Consider the following 22001-nt stretch of genomic DNA (forward strand, 5'->3'; position numbering starts at 1 on the left):
CCCTTCACGGTGTTCACAGACCATAAAATCCTGACTTATTTACGAGAAGCGAGAAGGCACTATTCTTCTCCTGCTTTGATTTCATTCTGACCCATTGTCCAGCGGAGAAGAACATCAAGGCAGACGCCCTCTCCAGGTCCATGGAGGCTGACCTGGAGGAAGAACCCCTGCAGTATGTAATTAAACCTGATGTCATTGAGCCCACGATGACGCTAGCAGTACCTGCGGGTATGACCTTTGTGCCACCCCGGCTGAGAGAAAAGACACTCCAATGGGGGCATGCCTCTCGAATAGCAGGTCATCCCAGGATCCTGGGAACCAAGCGGTTCATCTCCCAGATCTGGATGTGCAGGAGTTCGTGGCTGCGTGTCGTGAGTGCGCCCAGCATAAAGCTGACCGTCGGAGACCCCAGGGGTTGTTGATGCCTTTACCGGTACCTGAGAGACCGTGGACCCACATTGCCATGGACTTTGTTACGGATCTACCTAACTCTGAAGGGCACACAGTTGTCTGGGTAGTGGTGGACCGGTTTTCTAAAATGGCCCACTTCGTACCCATGCCAACCCTTCCTTCAGCGGTGAAGCTGGCACAGTATTTCATCAGCACTATTTTTCGTCACCATGGTCTGCCGGAATCTATTACCTCCGATCGAGGAGTACAGTTTGTCTCAAAGTTCTGGAGAGCCCTGAATCGGGCCCTTGGAGTAAAGCTGAACTTTTCATCGGGATATCACCCACAATCCAATGGCCAAACAGAACGAGTGAACCAATGCTTGAAGCAGTTCCTGCGGATGTATGTCAATGAGCACCACAATGACTGGAGTCAGCTGCTGCCTTGGGCAGAATTCGCTCATAACAACCGAGTGAGCTCGGCCACGGGCACTTCGCCCTTTTACATCGTATATGGAAGACATCCGCGGATACTATCCCCCTTGAAAACCAACTCAGATGTCCCGGCAGCGGCCGATGTGGTGACTTCGCTCCAAGCAATTTGGTCGTCAGTTTAGAAAGCGCTGCGAGTGACCTCCGCTCATTTGAAACGCCAAGCGGATCGGTCTCACAGAGTGGAACCGCGCTTCCAGCCTGGCGACTTGGTGTGGTTGTCCACGCGCAATCTTCATCTGAAGATCCCCTCCTCCCGCTTTGCACCTCGATTTGTGGGCCCGTATCCTATTGTGAGGCAAATGAATCGGGTCTGTTATCAGCTAAAGTTACCACCTACATTACGGGTACATAACACCTTTCATGTGTCCTTGCTGAAGCCTGTGATTCTGAGAAAAGGGGCTTTGCCCGCATTGCCTGCTAGTCCAGCCATCTCAGCCTCCCAGGGGGAATACGAAGTCTGGGATGTCTTGATGCGAGGCGCTTCCGGGGACATCTCCAGTATCTCATTGCGTGGAAGGGATGTGGACCGGCAGACAACTCCTGGGAGGATGCTACTCATGTCCACGCGCCGGTCTTAGTCAGACGGTTCCATCGCCTTTTCCCTCACAAACCTAAACCTCGTGGCCGGGGTAGGGGGGGCCCTTGAAAGGGGGGGGGGGGTGATGTTATGATTCTGCCGGTTTGGCTGAGGGGGGGGGGACGTCTCTTCTGATTGGCTGCCAGGGTTTGTGCTGACGTCAGGGGATAGTACTTTAGCCTGCAGCTGAAGAGTTCCTCTGCTTTCGTGTTACTTTCACTCTTGGTGACTTGAAAGCCACAGTTCTTGGTCAGAACATGCTCTGTGCTCTGACTTTGATCTGAGTTCAGGGATTTCTTTCCTTTCCCTTTGTTTGTGTTAGCTGGGGGCAGAGAGAGAGAGAGAGAGAGAGAGAGAGAGAGAGAGAGAGAGAGTGTGTGTGTGTGTGGTGTGTGTGTGTGTGTGTGTGTGTGTGTGTGTGTGTGTGTGTGTGTGTGTGTGTGTGTGTGTGTATGTGTGTGTGTGTGTGTGTGTGTGTGTAATTAGCTCCAGCTGGGCTTCCCTTCGCTGGCTGCAGCTCTCGGTGGGAAGCCAGCTGTTTGTTCCTCAGTGGGGGGCTGGGCTTTGTGCAGCTCTCGTCTCAGCTAGGCTGATTGTCTGAGAGCGTCCTCTCCAGTTGTTTGTTTACTCTAAGGATTTCTCTTCCCAGTGTCCCGGCCTGCTGGCTCAGTGAATTTAACCCTTTGTGTACTGTGTGTATTGTGTTCCCGCCTCTGCCAGTGTGTTTGTTCTATCGGCCCTGCTCCCTCTCGGGAAGCGTTCTCTCTGATTGTTTGTTGATTTATGGAACTCTCTCTCTCCCTGGTGTGCCGGCTGGCTCTACAAGCTTAACCCTTTGTGTTCTGTTTGTCTCTGTCTACAGTGGGTTTGAGGCAAAGGCTTTCTGCCTTCCTTTTGTGTCTGGTTCCTCTGGATTCTGCCTGGGGCTTCCTACCCTGGTGGGGGGGGGGGGGGGGGTTGGTGTGTTAGTTCCCCTGTCCTGCGCTAGTCCCCTGGGTGGGCGTGGCCCACTCTGGTTCTTTCGTTTCTCCTTCTGCCCTATCGCTGGTGTTCAGCGCGTGCCTGGCATCTTGGGGTCCAGGAGGCCCTCTGGGTTCTTTCACCCCCTCCTGTGTGTGTCTGGGTTCCTGTTCGGCCGTGAGGCCCGCACAAGTGGCTCTGTGTGCGTGGGTTCCTGTTCGGCCGCGAGGCCCGCCTGTTTGCCTATTTCCCTTCTTCCTGAGGGACTGCGGGGAGGGGTAGCTTAGGGGTATTGTGTAGCTGGGGTGTGTGGTGGTGGGTCGGTCTTCCCTTGGCCTGGGTCGGCGCCCTGCTGGTCTCGGCCAGGGCCCAAGGGCTCATGACCAACCCAACGGATTACAGACGATACCTTTTGCTCAGAGGGACCTATGAAAATAGAGAGGTTACGTGGGGATCCATATATGGCCCCAATACTAACCAACCCTCCTTTTTTCAATTGCTTAAGAGGCAAATGCAAACTATAATAGGTGGCCAGATTATACTGGGAGGTGATTTCAATGCCACTCTGTGCCCGGAGATGGATAGATCAGGCCCTATCTCGGGTAGTGATAAAGTAATAGCTAAGCACTTAGCAAATTTTGTCGGGGACATGGGGCTTTTTGACTCCTGGAGAGATCAGCACCCTACAGAACGTGACTATTCCTTTTATTCTCCAGTTCACTCCACGTACTCCAGGATTGACTATTTATTAATTGACAAACTGTTAGGAGACTGACTCACTAAGGCTCAAATTGGCAATATTACGGTGTCTGACCATACTCCCTGTATGATACAATTAGACTGGCATATGGAAGATAGACGGGAGGGATGATGGACTCTGAATAATGGGCTGTTAAAACAGGAAGAAGTCTGTCAAGAATATGTTAGAGTACTTGAGGAACATTTGTCCTTTAATTTAAACTTGGGACCTTCATAGCGGTTGTATAGGAAGCACTCAAAGCAGTATCCCAAGGTCATTTCATGAAAGTGGTGGGGAGGCTTAAGAAACAAAGGACACTAGACATTACACAGATGAGGGGTCAAATTGAGACCTTAGAACAGAAACATAAAACCACGGGCTCCCTTAAGATATATAGAACCTTACAAGTGGCAAGAATACAGTTAGACGCCTTACTTTCCCAGAAGCTCGAGTTTGTTAATGAGAAATTAAAGCTTCATAATTATACAACTCGAAATAAGATCAGCAGGCAATTAGCTATTAAATTGCGCAAGTGAGGGCAGAGCGTACTGTTTTTCACATTAGGGGCTCCAGGGGGGAGATGCTTCGAACATCTCCCGAGATTAGATCTCGATTTAATAATTATTATGCAGCACTCTATGCCAGAGATGATGAAATAGAGGAGGAAAGTATTCGGTCATACCTAAGGGGCATATCCATGCCAACATTAACGCGGGATCAGCAGAAGGTATTGGATGCTCCTATCGATGTAAAAGAGGTATTACCTGCCATTAAAACCTTGAAAACTGGCAAATCACCAGGTATGGATGGCTATACTAGTGAATTTTATAAGAAATTTGCTCCTTATTTAGCACCTATAGTGACAGAGGTGCTTAATGCCGTTGTTCAGGGAGGTAATTTACCGCCTACTATGAAGGAGGAATGGATTGCAGTTATCCCAAAGCCTAATAGGGATGTGACCGAATGCTCTTCCTACCGCCCTATTTCTGTGCTGAATGTTGATGTGCGCATCCTGGCTAAGGTGTTAGCTACTAGACTGACTCCGATTTTACCGACCTTAATCCACCCAGACCAGGTGGGTTTCGTGGCTAATAGACAGGCCTCAGATAATATTAGACGCACCCTGGATGTTATGTACATAGCGAAACAAAGAAAAACACCTTATTGCTTGTTAAGTGTCGACGCTGAAAAAGCATTCAACAGGGTGCATTGGTCATTTTTACATCACATTCTGCAGCAATTTGGATTTGGTCCTAATTTTCGGGGATGGATTAAAGAGTTGTATACTCAACCGCGAGCAGGAGTAAAGATCAATGGACAGGTATCTTCTTTCTTTGAGTTACAAAGAGGAACACGCCAGGGGTGTCCCCTCTCGCCACTTTTATTTGCAATGGTGATGGAACCCCTGGCGTGGACTATTTATTTATTTATTGCATTTGTACCCCACATTTTCCCACCTTTTTGCAGGCTCAATAAGGCTTACAGAGTAAGGTTATGATAAAGTCAATACATGATTTAAATACAGTTGATCATACGCTGAGGTATAAGAGGATTTAGATGGACAGGTGTTAGGTAAGGTTGTGTGAGAGGTGTTTTTGGTGTACTTAGGTGGTTTAAGGAATGATTTGTTTCATTGAGGATGATTTTTGTAGGCTTTGTTGAAGAGGTGTGTTTTCAAAGCTTTGCGGAAGCTGGTTAGATTGTTCATGGTTTTCAGGGTCTTGGGTAATGCATTCCAAAACTGTGTGCTTTTGTACGCAAAGGTCTTAGCATAAGCCTGTTTGTATTTCATTCCTTTACAGCTGGGGAAGTTCAGATTGAGGAATTTGCGGGCCGATCTTTTGGCGTTTCTAGGCGGTAGGTCCACTAGGTTTAACATATAGAGTGGGGCATCTGCGTGAATGATTTTGTGTACGGTCGTGCAGATCTTGAACTCAATTCGTTCCTTGAGCGGAAGCCAGTGCAGTTTCTCTCTTAGGGGCTTCACACTTTCATATTTAGGTTTTCCAAAGATGAGTCTGACTGCGGTGTTCTGGGCTGTTTGGAGTTTTTTAATGGTCTGTTCTTTACAGCCTGCGTACAGAGCATTACAGTAGTCCAAGTGGCATATTACTAATGACTGTACTAGGGTGCGGAAGATGTTTCTTGGGAAAAAAGGTTTTATTCTTTTGAGTTTCCACATCGATTGGAACATTTTTTTCGTTGTATTCTTCACGTGGGTATCGAGTGTGATGTTTCAATCAATGGTGACTCCAAGAATTTTCAGATTTTCTGAGATAGGAAGTGTGCAGTGGGGTGTGGTTATAGTGGGGTAGTTGTTTGTGTTGTATTGGGAAGTGAGAACTAGACAATGGGTTTTTTCTGCGTTACGTTTTAACCAGAATGAGTCCACCCATGAGTGCATGATCTGGAAGCTCTGGTTAATCTCGTTGGTTATTTCGTTTAAGTCACTCTTGAACGGGATGTAGATTGTAACATCATCAGCATATATGTAGGGGTTAAGGTTTTGATTGGCCAAGAGTTTGGCTAGTGGTATCATCATTAGGTTGAAGATTGTTGGTGAAAGGGGGGATCCTTGAGGAACTCCACATTCCAGTGTCCAAGGTGGTGATCTATCAGTATTCGTTGTAACTTGGTAGGATCTGGTGGTGAGGAATCCTTTAAACCATTTGAGAAATGGGCCTCCGATTCCGAAGTATTCTAGTAGGTGTAATAGTATTCCATGATCCACCATGTCGAAGGCACTAGACATGTCGAATTGTAATATGAGTATGTTCTTGCCGGTTGCAATTGTTTTTTTGAATGAGTTCATTGCAGACACTAGTACAGTTTCGGTGCTCTGATTTGATCGGAATCCTGACTGGGACTCGTGTAGAATTGAGTGTTTGGTCAGGTATTCCGTGAGCTGTTTCGTCACTATGCCTTCCATCAACTTTGTAGTGAGTGGGATACAAGCAACTGGTCGGTAGTTAGTTAGGTCCATTGTGCTTTTCTTGGCATCTTTTGGCAACGGAGTAGGATGTTTCCATTTTCCATGGGGAAGAGACCGTTTAGGAGTCTATAGTTTACTTGGTTCGTGAGGTCTTTTTTAAATTGTTTGGGTGCGGCTCTTATTAGGCTGGTAGGGCAAATGTCAAGTTTGCTTTGAGATTTGGCATATTTTCTGAGCCGTGTGTGAGTTCATCTACTGAAATCAAGTCAAAGTTGGTCCATGATCGATCAGCTGGGTATTCCCCGGGTATTGGGTCTAGGCATTCAAGGATGCTTGAATACTCAATAGTGTAACTTGGTATCATGCGTCGGAGCGTTGTGATTTTTTCATTGAAATAATTTGCTAGGTTGGTTGCCGATGGGGTGTCTATGCTGTTCGAGATGACCCGTATGGTGTTTAGGAGATTGTTTACAAGTGAAAAGAGTTTGTGCGTGTCCTTGTAATTTGGTCCTATTATAGTTTTGTAATACATTCTTTTGGTATGTCTGATGTTGTATTTGTATTTTCTTTGTAACTGTTTCCACTCTTTGAGTGTGTGTTCATCTTTTTTTTTGCTCCATGCTCTTTCTAGTCTTCTGACCTGTGTTTTTAGTTCTTTCAGTTCTTCGTTAAACCATGGGATTGAGCTATTCCTATGCGAGGTTCTAGTTTGGAGCGGTGCTATATTGTCTAGAACTGTTCTGCATCTGTTGTCCCATTCTTGTAGAAATTGAGGTAATTCTGTGGTTGTTGTCCATTCGGCGGTATATATTTGTTGCCAGAATGTTAGAGGGTCTATTTTGCCTCTTGTAGTATAGGTTCTTTTTTCTTGTTTTTGTTGTTTCTCTTTTGTTTTCCAGAGGAGGGAAGTATTTGCCTTGTAATGATCTGACCATGGTGTGGCTGTCCATTTTGTGTCCTTGATTGTGAGGTTCGCATCTGATGAAAATTTGTGAGTTACGATATCCAGCGTGTGTCTATGTTTGTGGGTGGACTGCATGTTAGGCCAGTGGATCTCCCAAAGTTGAAGGAATTCCTTGCATTCGTGTACATTATTTGAATTGGTGTCTTCAAGATGGAGGTTAATGTCTCCTGCTATGAGGATATTCTGGGAAGATAGACAAGTATTTGATATGAAGTCCGTAAAGTGTATCTGTGCATCTTGCCACTTAGCCGGGGGTCTGTAGAATAGGATTATATTTAGTTGATCATGCAGGTTAGGGTGTGTAACTCTGACTGAGGCTATTTCGAGTTGGGGGAGGATCGATTCAGCTATCCGGAATCATTCAGGAATAAAGGGTATAAAGGTGGGTGATTGGGAATCGAAGGTAGCCTTGTTTGCGGATGATGTCCTCTTAACACTTACTTCACCTCTGGAGTCCCTACCGGTAGTAATACAGGAACTGGAAGCATATGGAAAGGTCTCTGGGTTTAAGATTAATTATGACAAGACTGAAGCATTGGCACAAGGTATGGAAGATGAACATTATCAGTGCTGTAAGCAACTTTACTCTTTGAGATGGGTGACTAAGGGCATCCGATATTTGGGGGTCTTTCTCACCAGTAATCTGCAGGGAATTAGTGAGGCCAATTATGCACCATTACTGAAGGAAATCAGAACGGATTTGGATCGCTGGGAACCCCTCAATTTGTCATGGTTTGGGAGGATAGCCACAGTAAAAATGAATATTCTGCCCTGCTTACTATACCTTTTCCAGTCCCTACCACTACACATTAGCGAACAAATGCTTCAGTCTCTACAAACCAGGCTACACAAATTTATATGGCAGGGGGAGTAAATCTAGAATTCATCCCACAATTTTGTATAAAGACCGCAAAACTAAGGGAGGAGTAGGGGTTCCTAAAGTGGAGTTATATCATAGAGCTGCTCAAGCTAAATCAGTGGTAGAATGGTTTCAGGAGGCCCCCCCATAAATTATGGGTAAAGGTGGAACAATACTTGTTACGTAGCCCTTTGAAGCTGGGCCACCTGCTTTGGGTAGCACCTAAACACAGATGCCTGAGCCTGGAGGTGTGCCTGATAATTCGCTTTACCCTTTCCTGTTGGGATAAAATGGAACGCTTGAAAAGAGCCTATAACTCTCGACTGTCACCTATAGCATATAATCTAGCATTTCCAGTAGGATGCTCACCATCGGCTTTTACTAGATGGAAGAGAAAAAGGTTAGATTTATGGGGGCAACTGGTGAGTGGGGATAATTTTGTGTCATTTGGGGAGCTGGCAGACACTTACAACTTGCCTCAAAAGGATCATTATGCTTATAATCAATTGATTCATTTTTTTACCTCCTCGGGAAGACGTACTAGATTGTTTGGTGAGGTAACTTTCTTGGAAGAAATATGTGTTCGGGAACAAGGGACCCGAGGTCTAATTACTATGCTATATGGCCATTTGCGTGATGGCATGTTAACCAGCCATAAACACAGGGAAAAATGGGAGAAGGAACTAGGTATTTGCTACCCAGAGAAGAGTAGCAAAGGATGGAGCGGATGTCAGTAAAGATCTCCCCAGCAGTAAACATTCAAGAAAATCTGACCAAATTGATATACCGCTGGTACCTAACACCGGTTAGGCTGAATCACATGTTTAGTAATGTATCTCCGACCTGCTGGCGTAACTGTGGTCAAACTGGTACACTAGGCCATATTTGGTGGACATGTCATAAAGTAAAGGCCTTCTGGAAAACAGTTCAAGCGAGGCTTAGACACTGGGTGGGAGTTGATATACCATGGGATCCCGCCATATACTTGTTTCATAAAAATATTTTGGGAATAGATGAAGTTGGGAAAGCATTTATAAAACATTGTCTATGTGCAGGAAGAATACTCATTGCAAGATCATGGAAGCAGAGCACTAGTCCCTCTGTAGTTCAGTGGATGACTATACTGCGGAACATAGCGGAGAGGGAACGGTTGCTGGCTAAAGAGCGAAAACAGTTAACCAAATGGGGCAAAATTTGGGCACCATTGGGTATCCTGAAGTAGTAAGACTAATAGGTGGATAGGGGTGTTTGATATAATGAGCAAATGAAGTATCAAGGGCAATGTATGGGGGTGGGGGGGTATTAGGGTAACATGGGTAATTTGCTTAGAGTTGTCGTGTAAGAGGGGGAAAGGAGGGGGAAAAATTGTAAAAATGATGGGACACTTGAATGTTATGTATGCTAAAGAGCAGGTAAAAGTGACTATGTACTAGAGTCAGAAGTATTGTTGCTGATGCCTCTGGGCTAAAAGTTCTTGTTGGAATTGTATGTTGATATACCGGTACTTGTTCAATAAAGAGTCCTGTTTTAAATAAAATAAAAAAAAGAAACAATGCGACAAGGTGACGGCCGTGGCCAGAAGGATGCTAGGCTGCATAGAGAGGGGCATAACCAGCAGAAGAAAGGAGGTGTTGATGCCCCTCTACAAGTCGTTGGTGAGGCCCCACTTGGAGTATTGTGTTCAGTTTTGAAGGCCGTATCTTGCTAAAGATGTAAAAAGACTGGAAGCAGTACAAAGAAAAGCTACAAAAATGATATGGGATTTGCGTTGCAAACCATACGAGGAGAGACTTGCTGACCTGAACATGTATACCTTGAAGGAAAGGAGAAACAGGGGTGATATGATACAGATGTTCAAATATTTGAAAAGTATTAATCCGCAAACGAACCTTTTCAGGAGACGGGAAGGCGGTAGAACTAGAGGACATGAACTGAGGTTGAAGGGGGGCAGACTCAAGACTAATGTCAGGAAGTATTTTTTCACAGAGAGGGTGGTGGATATGTGGAACGCCCTCCCGCGGGAGGTGGTGGAGATGAAAATGGTAATGGAATTCAAACATGCGTGGGATAAACACAAAGGAATCCTGTTAAGAAGGAATGGTTCCATGGAATCTTAGCGGAGTTTGAGTGGCGACGCCGGTAATTGGAAACAAAACGGGAGCTGGGCAGACTTCTACAGTCTACACCCTGATCGTGACTGGATAGGGATGGGCAGGAGTGTAAATTTTAAGGGGCTTCGATGTTAGCTTCAGAACTTAGTACAAGAACAGTACTAGGCAGACTTCTATGGTCTGTGACCTGAGAAAGGCAAGGACAAATCAAACTCGGGTATACATATAAAGTATCACATACCATGTAAAATGAGTTTATCTTGTTGGGCAGACTGGATGGGCCGTACAGATCTTTATCTGCCGTCATTTACTATGTTACTATGTTATAAGCAGATAGAAAAAAAATCTGTCTTGGCTTTTGTAGAATAATAAGATCCCACATATTTCCCTTTGGAGATCAAAAACTGCCTAAATAGTGGGGAGTGAAGTGGGGGTTAATTTCCAACATTTACAACAATACCAGGATGCCTTCCTTCTAAGCAATAGTGCTTTATGGTTTATACAAAGCAAAATATTTGATAAGCCTATATGGTATATATTAGAAGATAGCATGCTTCATCCCATTCTCCTTAATCTTTTGCCTGCACTGACTTCAGGCAGTCGAGATACATTCTGACCCAGTATTATGATCTTCTATAAAACATTTAAACAACTTAAGAGTAAATTCTATAAATGGTGCCCAAATTTAGGCACCGGGAAAAATCTGCGCTAAGTACTATTCTATAATGGGCGCTCTGAGCTGAGTGTCCTTTGTAGAATAGCACTTAGAGTGGATTCCTGTGCCCAAATCCTGGCGTGCATATTGGGCATCTAACCCCAGTATTCTATAACACTGCGCCTATATATTGGAAATGCCCCTGACCTGCCCATGCACCTTTCGGGTTGCAAGTGAGACATTTTCAGCATGCAGAGTTATAAAATAGCATATAGGCAGATGCGTGCATAAATCCAAATTAGTGTCAATTAGCTCCAATTAATATCAATTATTGGTTGTTAGCACCCAACTGACTAATTAGTTTGCATGCGCATCTGGGCTCTGTGCCAAAATATGGGCGCCCAACTTTGGGTGACCTATATAGAATCAGGGGGTTGGAGGACACACTTACTGATGTAGATGACATGCCCTCAGCCAGCATGCCAATCTGGTATAATCTCAATTTCTTATTCAAAACCATCCAATCCAATCGAAAAGTTGGCAAACTGCACATATTTGGAGGCATGAACAGCTGATTATAAATTCCAGGTTAAATACCTATGCTGAGCTGCATGTAGAATTTGGTCTGGTGGAGGATCAATTTTACTTCTGTTATCAGCTAAGGCATGCCATTCAAAGACTGGTGTTAGATATGGGGCATCCATTAAGTACATGGGATTTGGAGCTTGTAATGCAATGATTGGGAGCCCAACCCAAAGCCAATGTTTTGTACTTTTGGGGGGATCTTGCCAGGTATTTGTGACCTGGATTGGTCACTGTTGGAAACATGATGCTGGGCTTGATGGATCTTTGGTCTGTCCCAGTATGGCAATACTTATGTACTTATGCACTACCCATATCTATAGGCTTTTACACCTAAATCAAGACTGAAAAGGATTTGGGAATGGGAACAATGGGAATATTTTAGAAGTAAAATAATTCATACTTTGTTATCAGCTTTGCTTACTCGATCTATGTATTTTATAGCCATAGAGCAATTATGAACCCAGCAATGTTAGCTAAGCTTCTTTCACATGCAGATAATAGATGTTAGGATACTTTTCTCATATACTTTATTATTGCCGAAACACACAAACATACTGGAGTGTGAGTTTGGGATAAAATTTGTGTAAAATCATTCCACTGATGGACATCCCTAGTACTTCAGACAAAGATGTGGCATACCTGTTTGATTTTCTTATGTCATTAGCTATACGTCATATAATCTGAAAAATAATACTGGTTTGAATGTCTCCTTATGGTGGAATACAGTAACTCTTCCATGTAAATATGAAGCAGTTATAACTCTAAGGGCCCTGTTTACTAAGGTGCGCTAGCGTTTTTATACGGGTGTCTCTAGCATTAGCGCCCGCTAAAAACGCTAGAACACCTACAGTGCAGCTTAGTAAACAGGGCCCTAAGTGTGCAAAGAGGTGGAATATACTAGCTTAGTATATACTACATAAGTATATACATAGAAGTGAAGGAGTGGCCTAATGAGTAGTACAGCAGGCTTTGATCCTGGCAATCTGGATTTCATTCCCACTGCAGCTCCTTGTGACCATGGGCAAGTCACTTAACCCTCTGTTGCCCAAGGTTCAAAAACTTAGACTGTGTGCCCTCTAGGGACAGAGAAAGTACCTGCATATAATGTGTACAGCGCTGCATACATCTAGTAGCACTATAGAAATGATTAGTAGTAGTAGTACATAATAGAATGGAATTGTTTAAAGTGTTCTGTGGTGGGTTTGTTTAAAATGTTTTCTAGTGTTGCTTTATTATGATGATGTTATTTGTAACATTTCAATATCACCAATAAAAAAATATTTGCATGCATACACACACAAAATCTAGGTGTAAATGTCAAAGGATACCTTGTACTAGGGCAAAGTCAATGGTAAAAGGTATCTGCGGACTCTGTACCAATACAGTTTTAAAATTGTCCTCTGTATATTTTAATTTTGCAGCAATGTGGAAGGTACCATTGCTTTAACATTACAAAACTAAAGTTCTAGATTTTGTAATGATACACCAGGTTGAAGTGAAAAATGGAGGTTAGGGGCTCTGTTTTGTACACTTGCCATTCCTAGTGGAGCTTTATCCTGTACTTGACATAGAGGGGGTAATGCTATAACTGTGCACCTACATATGAACTCCCAGAGGAGCCTATAGTCTATAAAGGGAAATCCAGGTATAGATGTGCATATGCACTGTCACAGTCCCAGGCTCTTAGCAAACTGTCCCGGACTCAGGGACAACATGAGCACTTGGGCTGCTGTCGACGAACGGCAGAAGCTGGCAGACCCTCCAATCAGGACTGGACTGCACAAGCAGGACTAGAGCAGACCAGAAGTGCAACAAGCACACAGGCAAGAACAGACCAGAAGTGCACAGATCACACAGACAGTACTACTACTACTTATCATTTCTATAGCGCTACAAGGCATATGCAGCGCTGTACACCATACACAAAAAGACAGTCCCTGCTCAAAGAGCTTACAATCTAGATAAGACAGGCAGACAGACAGAACAATTAAGGGTATGGGAACAGCACTTGACTAGGCAGGGAACACAGGGACAGAACCAAGTAAAGCTAGAAGAGAAAACACTCAAGCAGGAACCCATGCACCCAGAGTCCTCTCATATGGGCCGCAAGGCCGAACTGGAACCGAAACACAACAGCAAAAGGCAAAAGAGACTAGGCAGAACTCTTGACGAGGCAGACTAGGCAGAGCTCTAGGCTGGGCCACATGGCCACATAAACAAACAACAGAACAAACAGGCAATAACCAAGACAGAAGTGCTAACACTAGCACAGAGACAAGCTGAAGGACTAATGCAGAAGTGCTAACCCTTGCACACAGACAAACAGAAAAACTCAGGCAGAAGTGCTAACCCTAGCACACAGACAAAACTAAAGCAGAAGTGCCACACAGGCACACTAACTATGAAACAAGACAGAAGTGCTACACAAGCACATCGACTAGGAAAAAGGGCAGAAGTGCTACACAAGCACCCCGACAAACCTGGAGACCTCTGGCTTTGCAAAGGCCCTGAATCAATGTCCTCACCTTCCTTATGAGGGCCTTAACTGATGATGTCACAACTACAGGAAATAGACTTGAAACACACTGAACATCAAAATGAGGCTTGGAACACAAAGGAACTGGTAGCATAGGCAACAATGCAAGGAAAAGAACAGACTGGAGCTACCTCTGAAGCTGATCACCGGAAGACAAGGTGAGACTGAAAGTGAAGTCACAACCATAGTCGTGACATGCACTTAGGCATGAAGACTTAACACCAGCCACAAGTGTTCACACATGTAACTATAAGTTAACACTATTTTATAGAATTACCATGACAATCTTTCTGTGCCCAACAGTCCAGCCCATAGATTTAGAACCAATGAACATAGGAATGCTGATATAAACAAGTCCTAAAGAAACTACCCTGAAAAAAAGGTCTACTACCTGCGTCTTCTCCTTTTTTTTCTTCTGCTACTCTCTGAATCTCCTTTGGATTTAATACGTTCTGGTTTTGGCTCTGGCATGTTTAGCTGAGAGTCATTGCCTTCTTGCTTTTCAACAGAATTTAATTCTGCCTCTTGCTCTTGGCCTGTACTCTTTATGGCTTCCACCATTTCAGAAAGATTGTCCAACTTTTGACCTCCTTCATCCAAACTTCCAACACTTTCAGTACCAGACCCCTCTTCCTCCTCTTCCTCCTCCTCTTCCTCTTCCTCCTCTCCATCCTCCCCAGAGTTATCCTCTGAATCACTGCATCCTGCGTTCACGTTCATGTCATCAAATACTGCAAAACAGACGGGAGTGTAGGAATAAAGCAGAAATGGCTATCATGAATACAGGTTTGGGCTAACAAATGATAACAATTACAAAAGTAAATTCAGTGCATTCCCATAATAACAAGTCCTTTGGTTTAGTATGTTTGATTACTCCAGGTAAGATGTGTCTGAAGCTTCTTAGGGAACATTTAGGGGGCGTCCGAATCATCTGTTGACATCCCTTTTTAGACAGATACCACAGTTAGTGAGGTGAGTTAGGAGCTAGGCATGTTTGATTGTACTGGCTATCAAGGCTTTAGTGCTTTATAATTTCATTTTTATGATGTGTTTACTCCAGCTGCTCCATTCCCTAGTGAGAGTAGCGACTATGATATAGTTAGATCTTAATTTTTGTTATTATGTTTTTTGAAATTGTATAATGTTTAATTCTACCTCACTAGGGTGTAGTTATCCCATGTTTTTGCACACCAATTTTCATTAAATTCTTCATTTGTGAGCTGTTCTGCATGATATTGTCTTGCATCAGATTATTAATGCACATTTGAAAGCTTTCGCACATTGCGGACTACAAAAGTTTGTTACAGTGAGATGAAATTTGCGCATCTTTTCCACATACATGGCTTTGTGCAGAAAAACATTAAAAACCTGTTTTCCTATTTTAGGTAAGCTACGGTAAGTGCTAGTGCATGCTTAAATGGTTATTGGGACACACTCAGATGTCCTGTGATAAGTTTGAAATTGGCACGCACTAACTGAGCACAAAACAATTTTTTTGTGTGTAGAGGGGATGTTCTGCGCTGATTGGTTAGTGCAGCTACATTATTGCATGCTGATTAGTGCAGGATTACTGTGTAAGCCCTTAACAACACCTATTCTGTAGGCGGTAAGTGCTAACACAGTAAATTTTTTAATGGCTGAGTGATAATGGCAGGTAACAAAAGAGAGGGTTCAAAAAAGTCACAAACACAACCAGCAAAAGAAAAGAAGTACAAAACGGCCTTCAAGACTAGAAACAATCGACAGTCCTTTTTTCATAAAGACCCAACACGTGTTTTGGTGTAACAACGTCTGCCTCAGGGTCACATCCCGGACTCGGCCAGAGAACTCGTCTCTGTCACAGCTCCTGCGAAACAGCTCCTCTTGCACTGGCTCCCAGACCACCCCCTGATCCTTGGTGGTGGTCTTGGAGTTGGCGCAGGAGGAGCTCTTCGCAGGAGCTGTGACAGAGGTGGGAGTGGCCTGGAACCAGCGCGGGAGGCGCTCTTTCGCAGGAGCCGTGACAGAGGCGAGTTCTATGGTCGTGCATCAGGAGGCTTAAGAAGAGCTTTATCTGGATCCAGCACTGGGTATAAGCGAATCATGGACCTGGAAAGATGAAAAGGAGCATCTGGTACGTCCCACTGCACTTGAATAATGTCTCTGATATCTTGGTGCATTGGAAATGTTTTCCCAGCTTTCCTAATGTTCTTAAGTAAAAGATCCACCTTGCGCTCTTGAACAACCTCAGGATCATACTCCCCCTGCCCTGGCATACTGTACATTGCCGCAACTTCTCTGCCATAATTGCAGAGCACGCCTTTTTCTTTTTTTTAAACACAAGAAAAAAAAAGCTCCGGAAGAGCAGGAGAAGAAATTACTGCAGCAATAAAAGATGCAGCAAACCTAAAAACTGAGCTGTTTTGCTCCTTTAGCGCTTTAAAAACAACAACTTTTTTTTCACCACAGTAAAGCAATGTGGTTGTCTCTCCCTGCCCTCAGAACACCCTTCCCTTGAAAGGGCTGAGGGTAGTGCTTAAAAGATAAATCTCTTTTTTCTTCTTTTTTAAACAAAGAGCACTAAACAATAAGTTGGAAGAAAGTTGTCCTTTGTTCCATTGTTTTGTTCCATTGTACTATTCTCTTAACGATACGTAGACTCTGTCTTAAACTCAATGCATAACAATGTAACCACAATCGAGTTGTAACAAATTGTACTTCCATTAATACAATGTATTGTAAGCCACACTGAGCCCGCAAATAGGTGGGAAAATGTGGGATACAAATGCAATAAAATAAATAAATAAATAAATCTATGCAGACGATGTCACAATATACATTCCTTACAAACACGATCTGACAGAAATCACTAACAAAATTAAGCTCGGCTTGAACATCATGGACTAATACATTTCAACTAAAACTCAACACAGAGAAAACACAATGCCTCATCCTCTCATCCCAATACAACGTGAACAATCCCATAAATATAAACACCCCAGACTACACCCTCCCCATCTCAGACAGCCTGAAACTCCTCGGCGTTACAATTGACCGCAACCTTACACTACAGAGCCACCACAACTTAGAAAATGTTCCACTCAATGTGGAAACTCAAACGCGTGAAACCATTCTTTCCGAGGGAAACATTCCGGACCCTCATACAATCAATGGTACTAAGCCACCTAGATTACTGCAATGGAATTTATGCGGGATGCAAAGAACAACTCTTAAAGAAACTTCAGACCGCTCAAAACACGGCAGTCAGACTTATATTTGGAAAAACGCAATTCAAAACCACCAAGCCCCTCTGTGAAAAACTGCACTGGCTCCCAATCAAAGAACATGTTGCTTTCAAAATCTGCACCCTGGTTCATAAGATTATCTACGGTGAAGCCCTAGGATACATGACAGACCTCATCGACCTACCAATAAGAAATACATTCGGATCAACACGAACATATCTAAACCTCCACTACCCAAGCTGCAAACGTCTCAAATACAAATCAACCTATGCATCCAGCTTTTCCTACGTAAGCACACAACTATGGAACGCACTACCAAAAGCCGTGAAAACAATGTATAACCACCTAACCTTCCGGAAATCACAAAAACTTACCTGTTCAAAAAGGCATACCCTACCGACCCTACTTAAATACCTGAACCCTGAAACACTACGAAACCAAAGAACGTAATGGACATAACGTAACTCTTCCTCTATATGATTCCCTAATATGTTGTTCTACTTGAATCCAACTCTACCATAACCTCACCGTGTAACTGTTTACACCAGAATTGGCGAACGCCTTTACGGTACTATGTAAGCCACATTGAGCCTACAAATAGGTAGGAAAATGTGGGATACAAATGTAACAAAATAAATAAAAAAAATAAACTTTCTAATTGTGTTCAATGGCAGAGCTTTTATTGTTCTGTGCTGCTAAATAGCCACTGCTTTGCACACTTGAAAAGTGCCTTGTAAATAAAAAATGCAATTTATAAAGTGAGATGCAATTTATAAAATCCAATCATCAGTATTATTCATCCAAAAATAGAGAGGCTACAGAACTAGAGGAGATGAAATGAAATTGCAAAGAGGGAAACTGAAAAGCAACATCAGGAAATACTTTTTTCAGAGAGGGTGATAGATGTCTGGAATGTTCTTCCATGGGAAGTGGTGGGGGTCTAAAACAGTGACTGAATTCAAAAAGGTTGACATAAATACAGAGGTTTCCTGTATGGCATAAAGGTGGAATAAAAGTATAGAGCATTTCCACTCACAGTAAAACTTAAATAAGTTTAATATTTTAAAGGGGGAAAAGGCATAGAGGGGGGGATAGACTATACCAAGCATTAGTTACAACCCTAAAGGGAGTTGAAGGTACAACCTTAGCCACCTTTCTGGCCAGACTGGATGGGCCATGCTAATCTTATCTGCCATCATTTACAATGTTGCTATGTTACTATGAACTTATTTAGCATTTGCTAAGCAATTAAGAATGTATTTTAGTATCATTGCTATTTAGAAGAACTGTCTAGTAGTATAAATGTATTTATTTATTTTATACATTTCTAGCCTGCATTATTAACTAGGTAGGTTACAAATAAAACATGCAAAATAAAAACAACAAACAAAACAATCAATGTAACGCCAATTTTTAAAAAAAAGGATCCAGAGGAGATTCGGGAAATTATAGACTGGTGAGTCTGATGTCGGTGCCGGGCAAAATGGTAGAGACTATTATAAAGAACAAAATTACAGAGCATATTCAAAAGCATGGATTAATGAGACAAAGTCAACATGGATTTAGTGAAGGGAAATCTTGCCTCACCAATCTACTACATTTCTTTGAAGGGGTGAACAGTGGCGTACCTAGGGTAGTTGACACCCGGGGCCGGTCATTTTTTAACACCCCCCCCCCTCCAAAATCTAGTACTAGGCATGCCGAGAATACAAAACACTCAGGACCTATAGAGCAATTCTAGCATACCATAAGCAGTAATTTCTACAAGTCACACAAGGAAAAGGAAAGCATCTTAAACACTACAGTGAGCACTAGAACATCAATTCACCTACTGTAAAACGAAACCAGGCAGAATAACACAGATCGTCCATCTTACACAGTCAATGCCAACCGAAAGCCATGTCTTTTTCACAAACATAGATACACCCTAATCCACTATAGAATAAGCAATAATAACCTTTCTATTTAGACAAAAATTAAACTGAACCCCCAAGATGCCAGACTCTGCATACAATGCAACACCACAGAAACAGAAAATGTCCTCTAGTACTGTGCAAAATATAAAGACAGCAGATGTAAATTTGAAAAAACTAACAAGTACCAATCACCACTTTACAAATTAACAAATAGAAATAAAACAAATATAGAAAATAAAATAATACCATTTTATTGGACTAATACATTTAGCTTTCAGAGGCCAAAACATCCTTCCTCAGGTCAATACAGTATAGTGCTGTTACAATATCCTATCCGGACCTGAGGAAGGGGGTTTTGTTCTCCGAAAGTTAGCCAAAATGTATTAAAATTAGTCCAATAAAAAGATTACCTTGTTTACATGTTCTATTATAAACATTAACACAGCTACAATACTACTTTATCCTAAAGCAAAAAATAAAAATATATATTTTATTTACAGTTTGTTGTCTCTGGTTTCTGCTTTCCTCATCTTCTTTTCACTGTCTTCCTTCCATCCAGCATCTGTCTTTGTTCTCTCTCTGCCATCCAGTGTCTGCCCTCTCTGCTGTCCCCTCCATCTAATGTCTGCCCTCTCTCCCTGCTCCTTCCATCTACATCTGCCCTCTATCTCTGCCCCTGTCTGCCCTCTCTCTCTCCCCCTTCCATTCACTATCTGCCCTTTCTATCCCTTCCATCCAGTCTGCCCTATCTCTCTGCCCCTTCAATCCATCATTTGCCCTCCCTCTCCCATCCATCCAGGGTCTGCCCTCCCTCTCCTCCCCCTTCCATCCAGGATCTGTCCCCTCTCTCTGCCCCTTTTTTTCATCCCCCAGTTCCAGCCCCACTATCCCACCAGTCCCCAGTTTCAGCCCCAGTCCTTTTCTCCCACCAGTCCTGAGCTTTAGCCCCCAGCCACTTCTCCCTGTCCTCTTTTTATCCCCCAGTTTCAACCCCAGCCCTTTTCTCTCACCAGTCCTGAGCTTCAGCCCCAGCCACTTCTCCCTGTCTCCTTTTCAGCCCCCAGTCCCCACAATTTCAGCCCCTGCCGCCTTTCAGCCCCAGTATTAGCCCCCTTATCCCACCTACCCTCCCTTTCAGCCCCCAGTTTCAGCCCCCTTCATCCACATGCCTTGCCCCCCTTTTCAGCCCGACCCATTCTCCCACCTGACCCAGGCATGCCCCATTTTCCGTCATGACCCCTTCTCAGACCCCAGTTCTAGCCCCCTTCTCCCATTTGAGAACCCCCACCCCAGTCCCCTTCTCCCATCTGAGAACCCCCACCCCACCCCAGTCCTTCTCCCATTTGAGAATCCCCAGAACACCCCTCTCCTCTCCCATCTGAAAACCCCCCTCCCCACCCCAGTCCCCTTCTCCCATCTGGAAACCCCTCCCCACTCTAGTCCCCTTCTCCCATCTGAAACCCCCCTCCCCATCTAAGAACCCCCACAACACCCCTCTCCCATCTGAGAACCCCCTCCCCACCCCAGTCCCCTTTTCCCATATAAAAAACCCCTCCCCCCCCATGTGAGAACCCCCACAACACCCCTCTCCCATCTGAGAACCCCCTCCCCACCCCAGTCCCCTTTTCCCATATAAAAACCCCTCCCCCCCATGTGAGAACCCCCACAACACCCCTCTCCCTTCTGAGAACCCCCTCCCCTCCCCATGTGAGAACCCCCACAACACCCCTCTCCCATCTGAGAGCCCCCTCCCCACTCCAGTCCCCTTCTCCCATATGAAAACCCCCTCCCCTCCCCATGTGAGAACCCCCACAACACCCCTCTCCCATCTGAGAACCCCCTCCCCACTCCAGTCCCCTTCTCCCATATGAAAACCCCCTCCCCTCCCCATGTGAGAACCCCCACAACACCCCTCTTCCATCTGAGAACCCCCTCCCCACTCAGTCCCTTTCTCCCATATGAAAACCCCCTCCCCTCCCCATGTGAGAACCCCCACAACACCCCTCTCCCATCTGAGAGCCCCCTCCCCAATCCAGTCCCCTTCTCCCATATGAAAACCCCCTCCCCTCCCCATGTGAGAACCCCCACACCCCTCTTCCATCTGAGAACCCCCTCCCCACTCAGTCCCTTTCTCCCATATGAAAACCCCCTCCCCTCCCCATGTGAGAACCCCCACAACACCCCTCTCCCATCTGAGAACCCCCTCCCCACTCAGTCCCCTTCTCCCATATGAAAACCCCTTCCCCTCCCCATGTGAGAACCCCCACAACACCCCTCTTCCATCTGAGAACCCCCTCCCCACTCAGTCCCCTTCTCCCATATGAAAACCCCCTCCCCTCCCCATGTGAGAACCCCCACAACACCCCTCTTCCATCTGAGAACCCCCTCCCCACTCAGTCCCCTTTCTCCCATATGAAAACCCCCTCCCCTCCCCATGTGAGAACCCCCACAACACCCCTCTCCCATCTGAAAACCCCCTCCCCACTCAGTCCCCTTCTCCCATATGAAAACCTCCTCCCCTCCCCTCCCCATGTGAGAACCACCACAATACCCCTCTCCCATCTGAGGAGCCCACCCCGACCCGACTCTCCTGCTCTCACCCCTACCTTTAAAAAAAATTTTTTGAAGCGTCGTTGCAGGCAGCGCCTTGCGTCTGCCCTGCTTGTTGTAAAAGAAGTAAATCTCTTCGCTTCGTCGTCGTCGGGCCTCACTATGTCCCGCCCTCGCAGAAATTACCTCAGAGGAGGACGGGACATAGTGAGGCCCGACGACGACGAAGCGAAGAGATTTACTTCTTTTACAACAAGCAGGGCAGACGCAAGGCACTGCCTGCAACGACGCTTCAAAAATTTTTTTTTACAGGTAAAGTGGGAGCAGCGGGAGCAAAGCGGATCACCCCCCCACCCACTGACACTCGGGGCGGACCGCCCCCACCGCTCCCCCTTGGTACGCCACTGGGGGTGAACAAACATGTGGCTAAAGGTGAGCCGGTTGAAATTGTGTATCTGGATTTTCAGAAGGCGTTTGACAAAGTACCTCATGAAAGACTCCAGAGGAAA

General features: G+C 44.7%; 1 protein-coding gene across 1 annotated transcript in view; it reads right to left on the reverse strand.

Annotated features, from left to right (window-relative positions):
• TTLL6 (tubulin tyrosine ligase like 6) overlaps window positions 1-22001 on the reverse strand; it is a 285854-nt gene that overhangs the window by 248580 nt on the left and 15273 nt on the right. Inside the window, exon 3 of the mRNA XM_030192275.1 lies at window positions 14194-14533. Coding sequence (XP_030048135.1) covers window positions 14194-14533 — 340 coding nt within the window. The remainder of the gene's footprint in view (window positions 1-14193; window positions 14534-22001) is intronic.

The sequence above is a fragment of the Microcaecilia unicolor genome, chromosome 1 (genome assembly GCF_901765095.1).
Source record: "Microcaecilia unicolor chromosome 1, aMicUni1.1, whole genome shotgun sequence".
NCBI classification, from domain to species: Eukaryota; Metazoa; Chordata; class Amphibia; order Gymnophiona; family Siphonopidae; genus Microcaecilia; species Microcaecilia unicolor.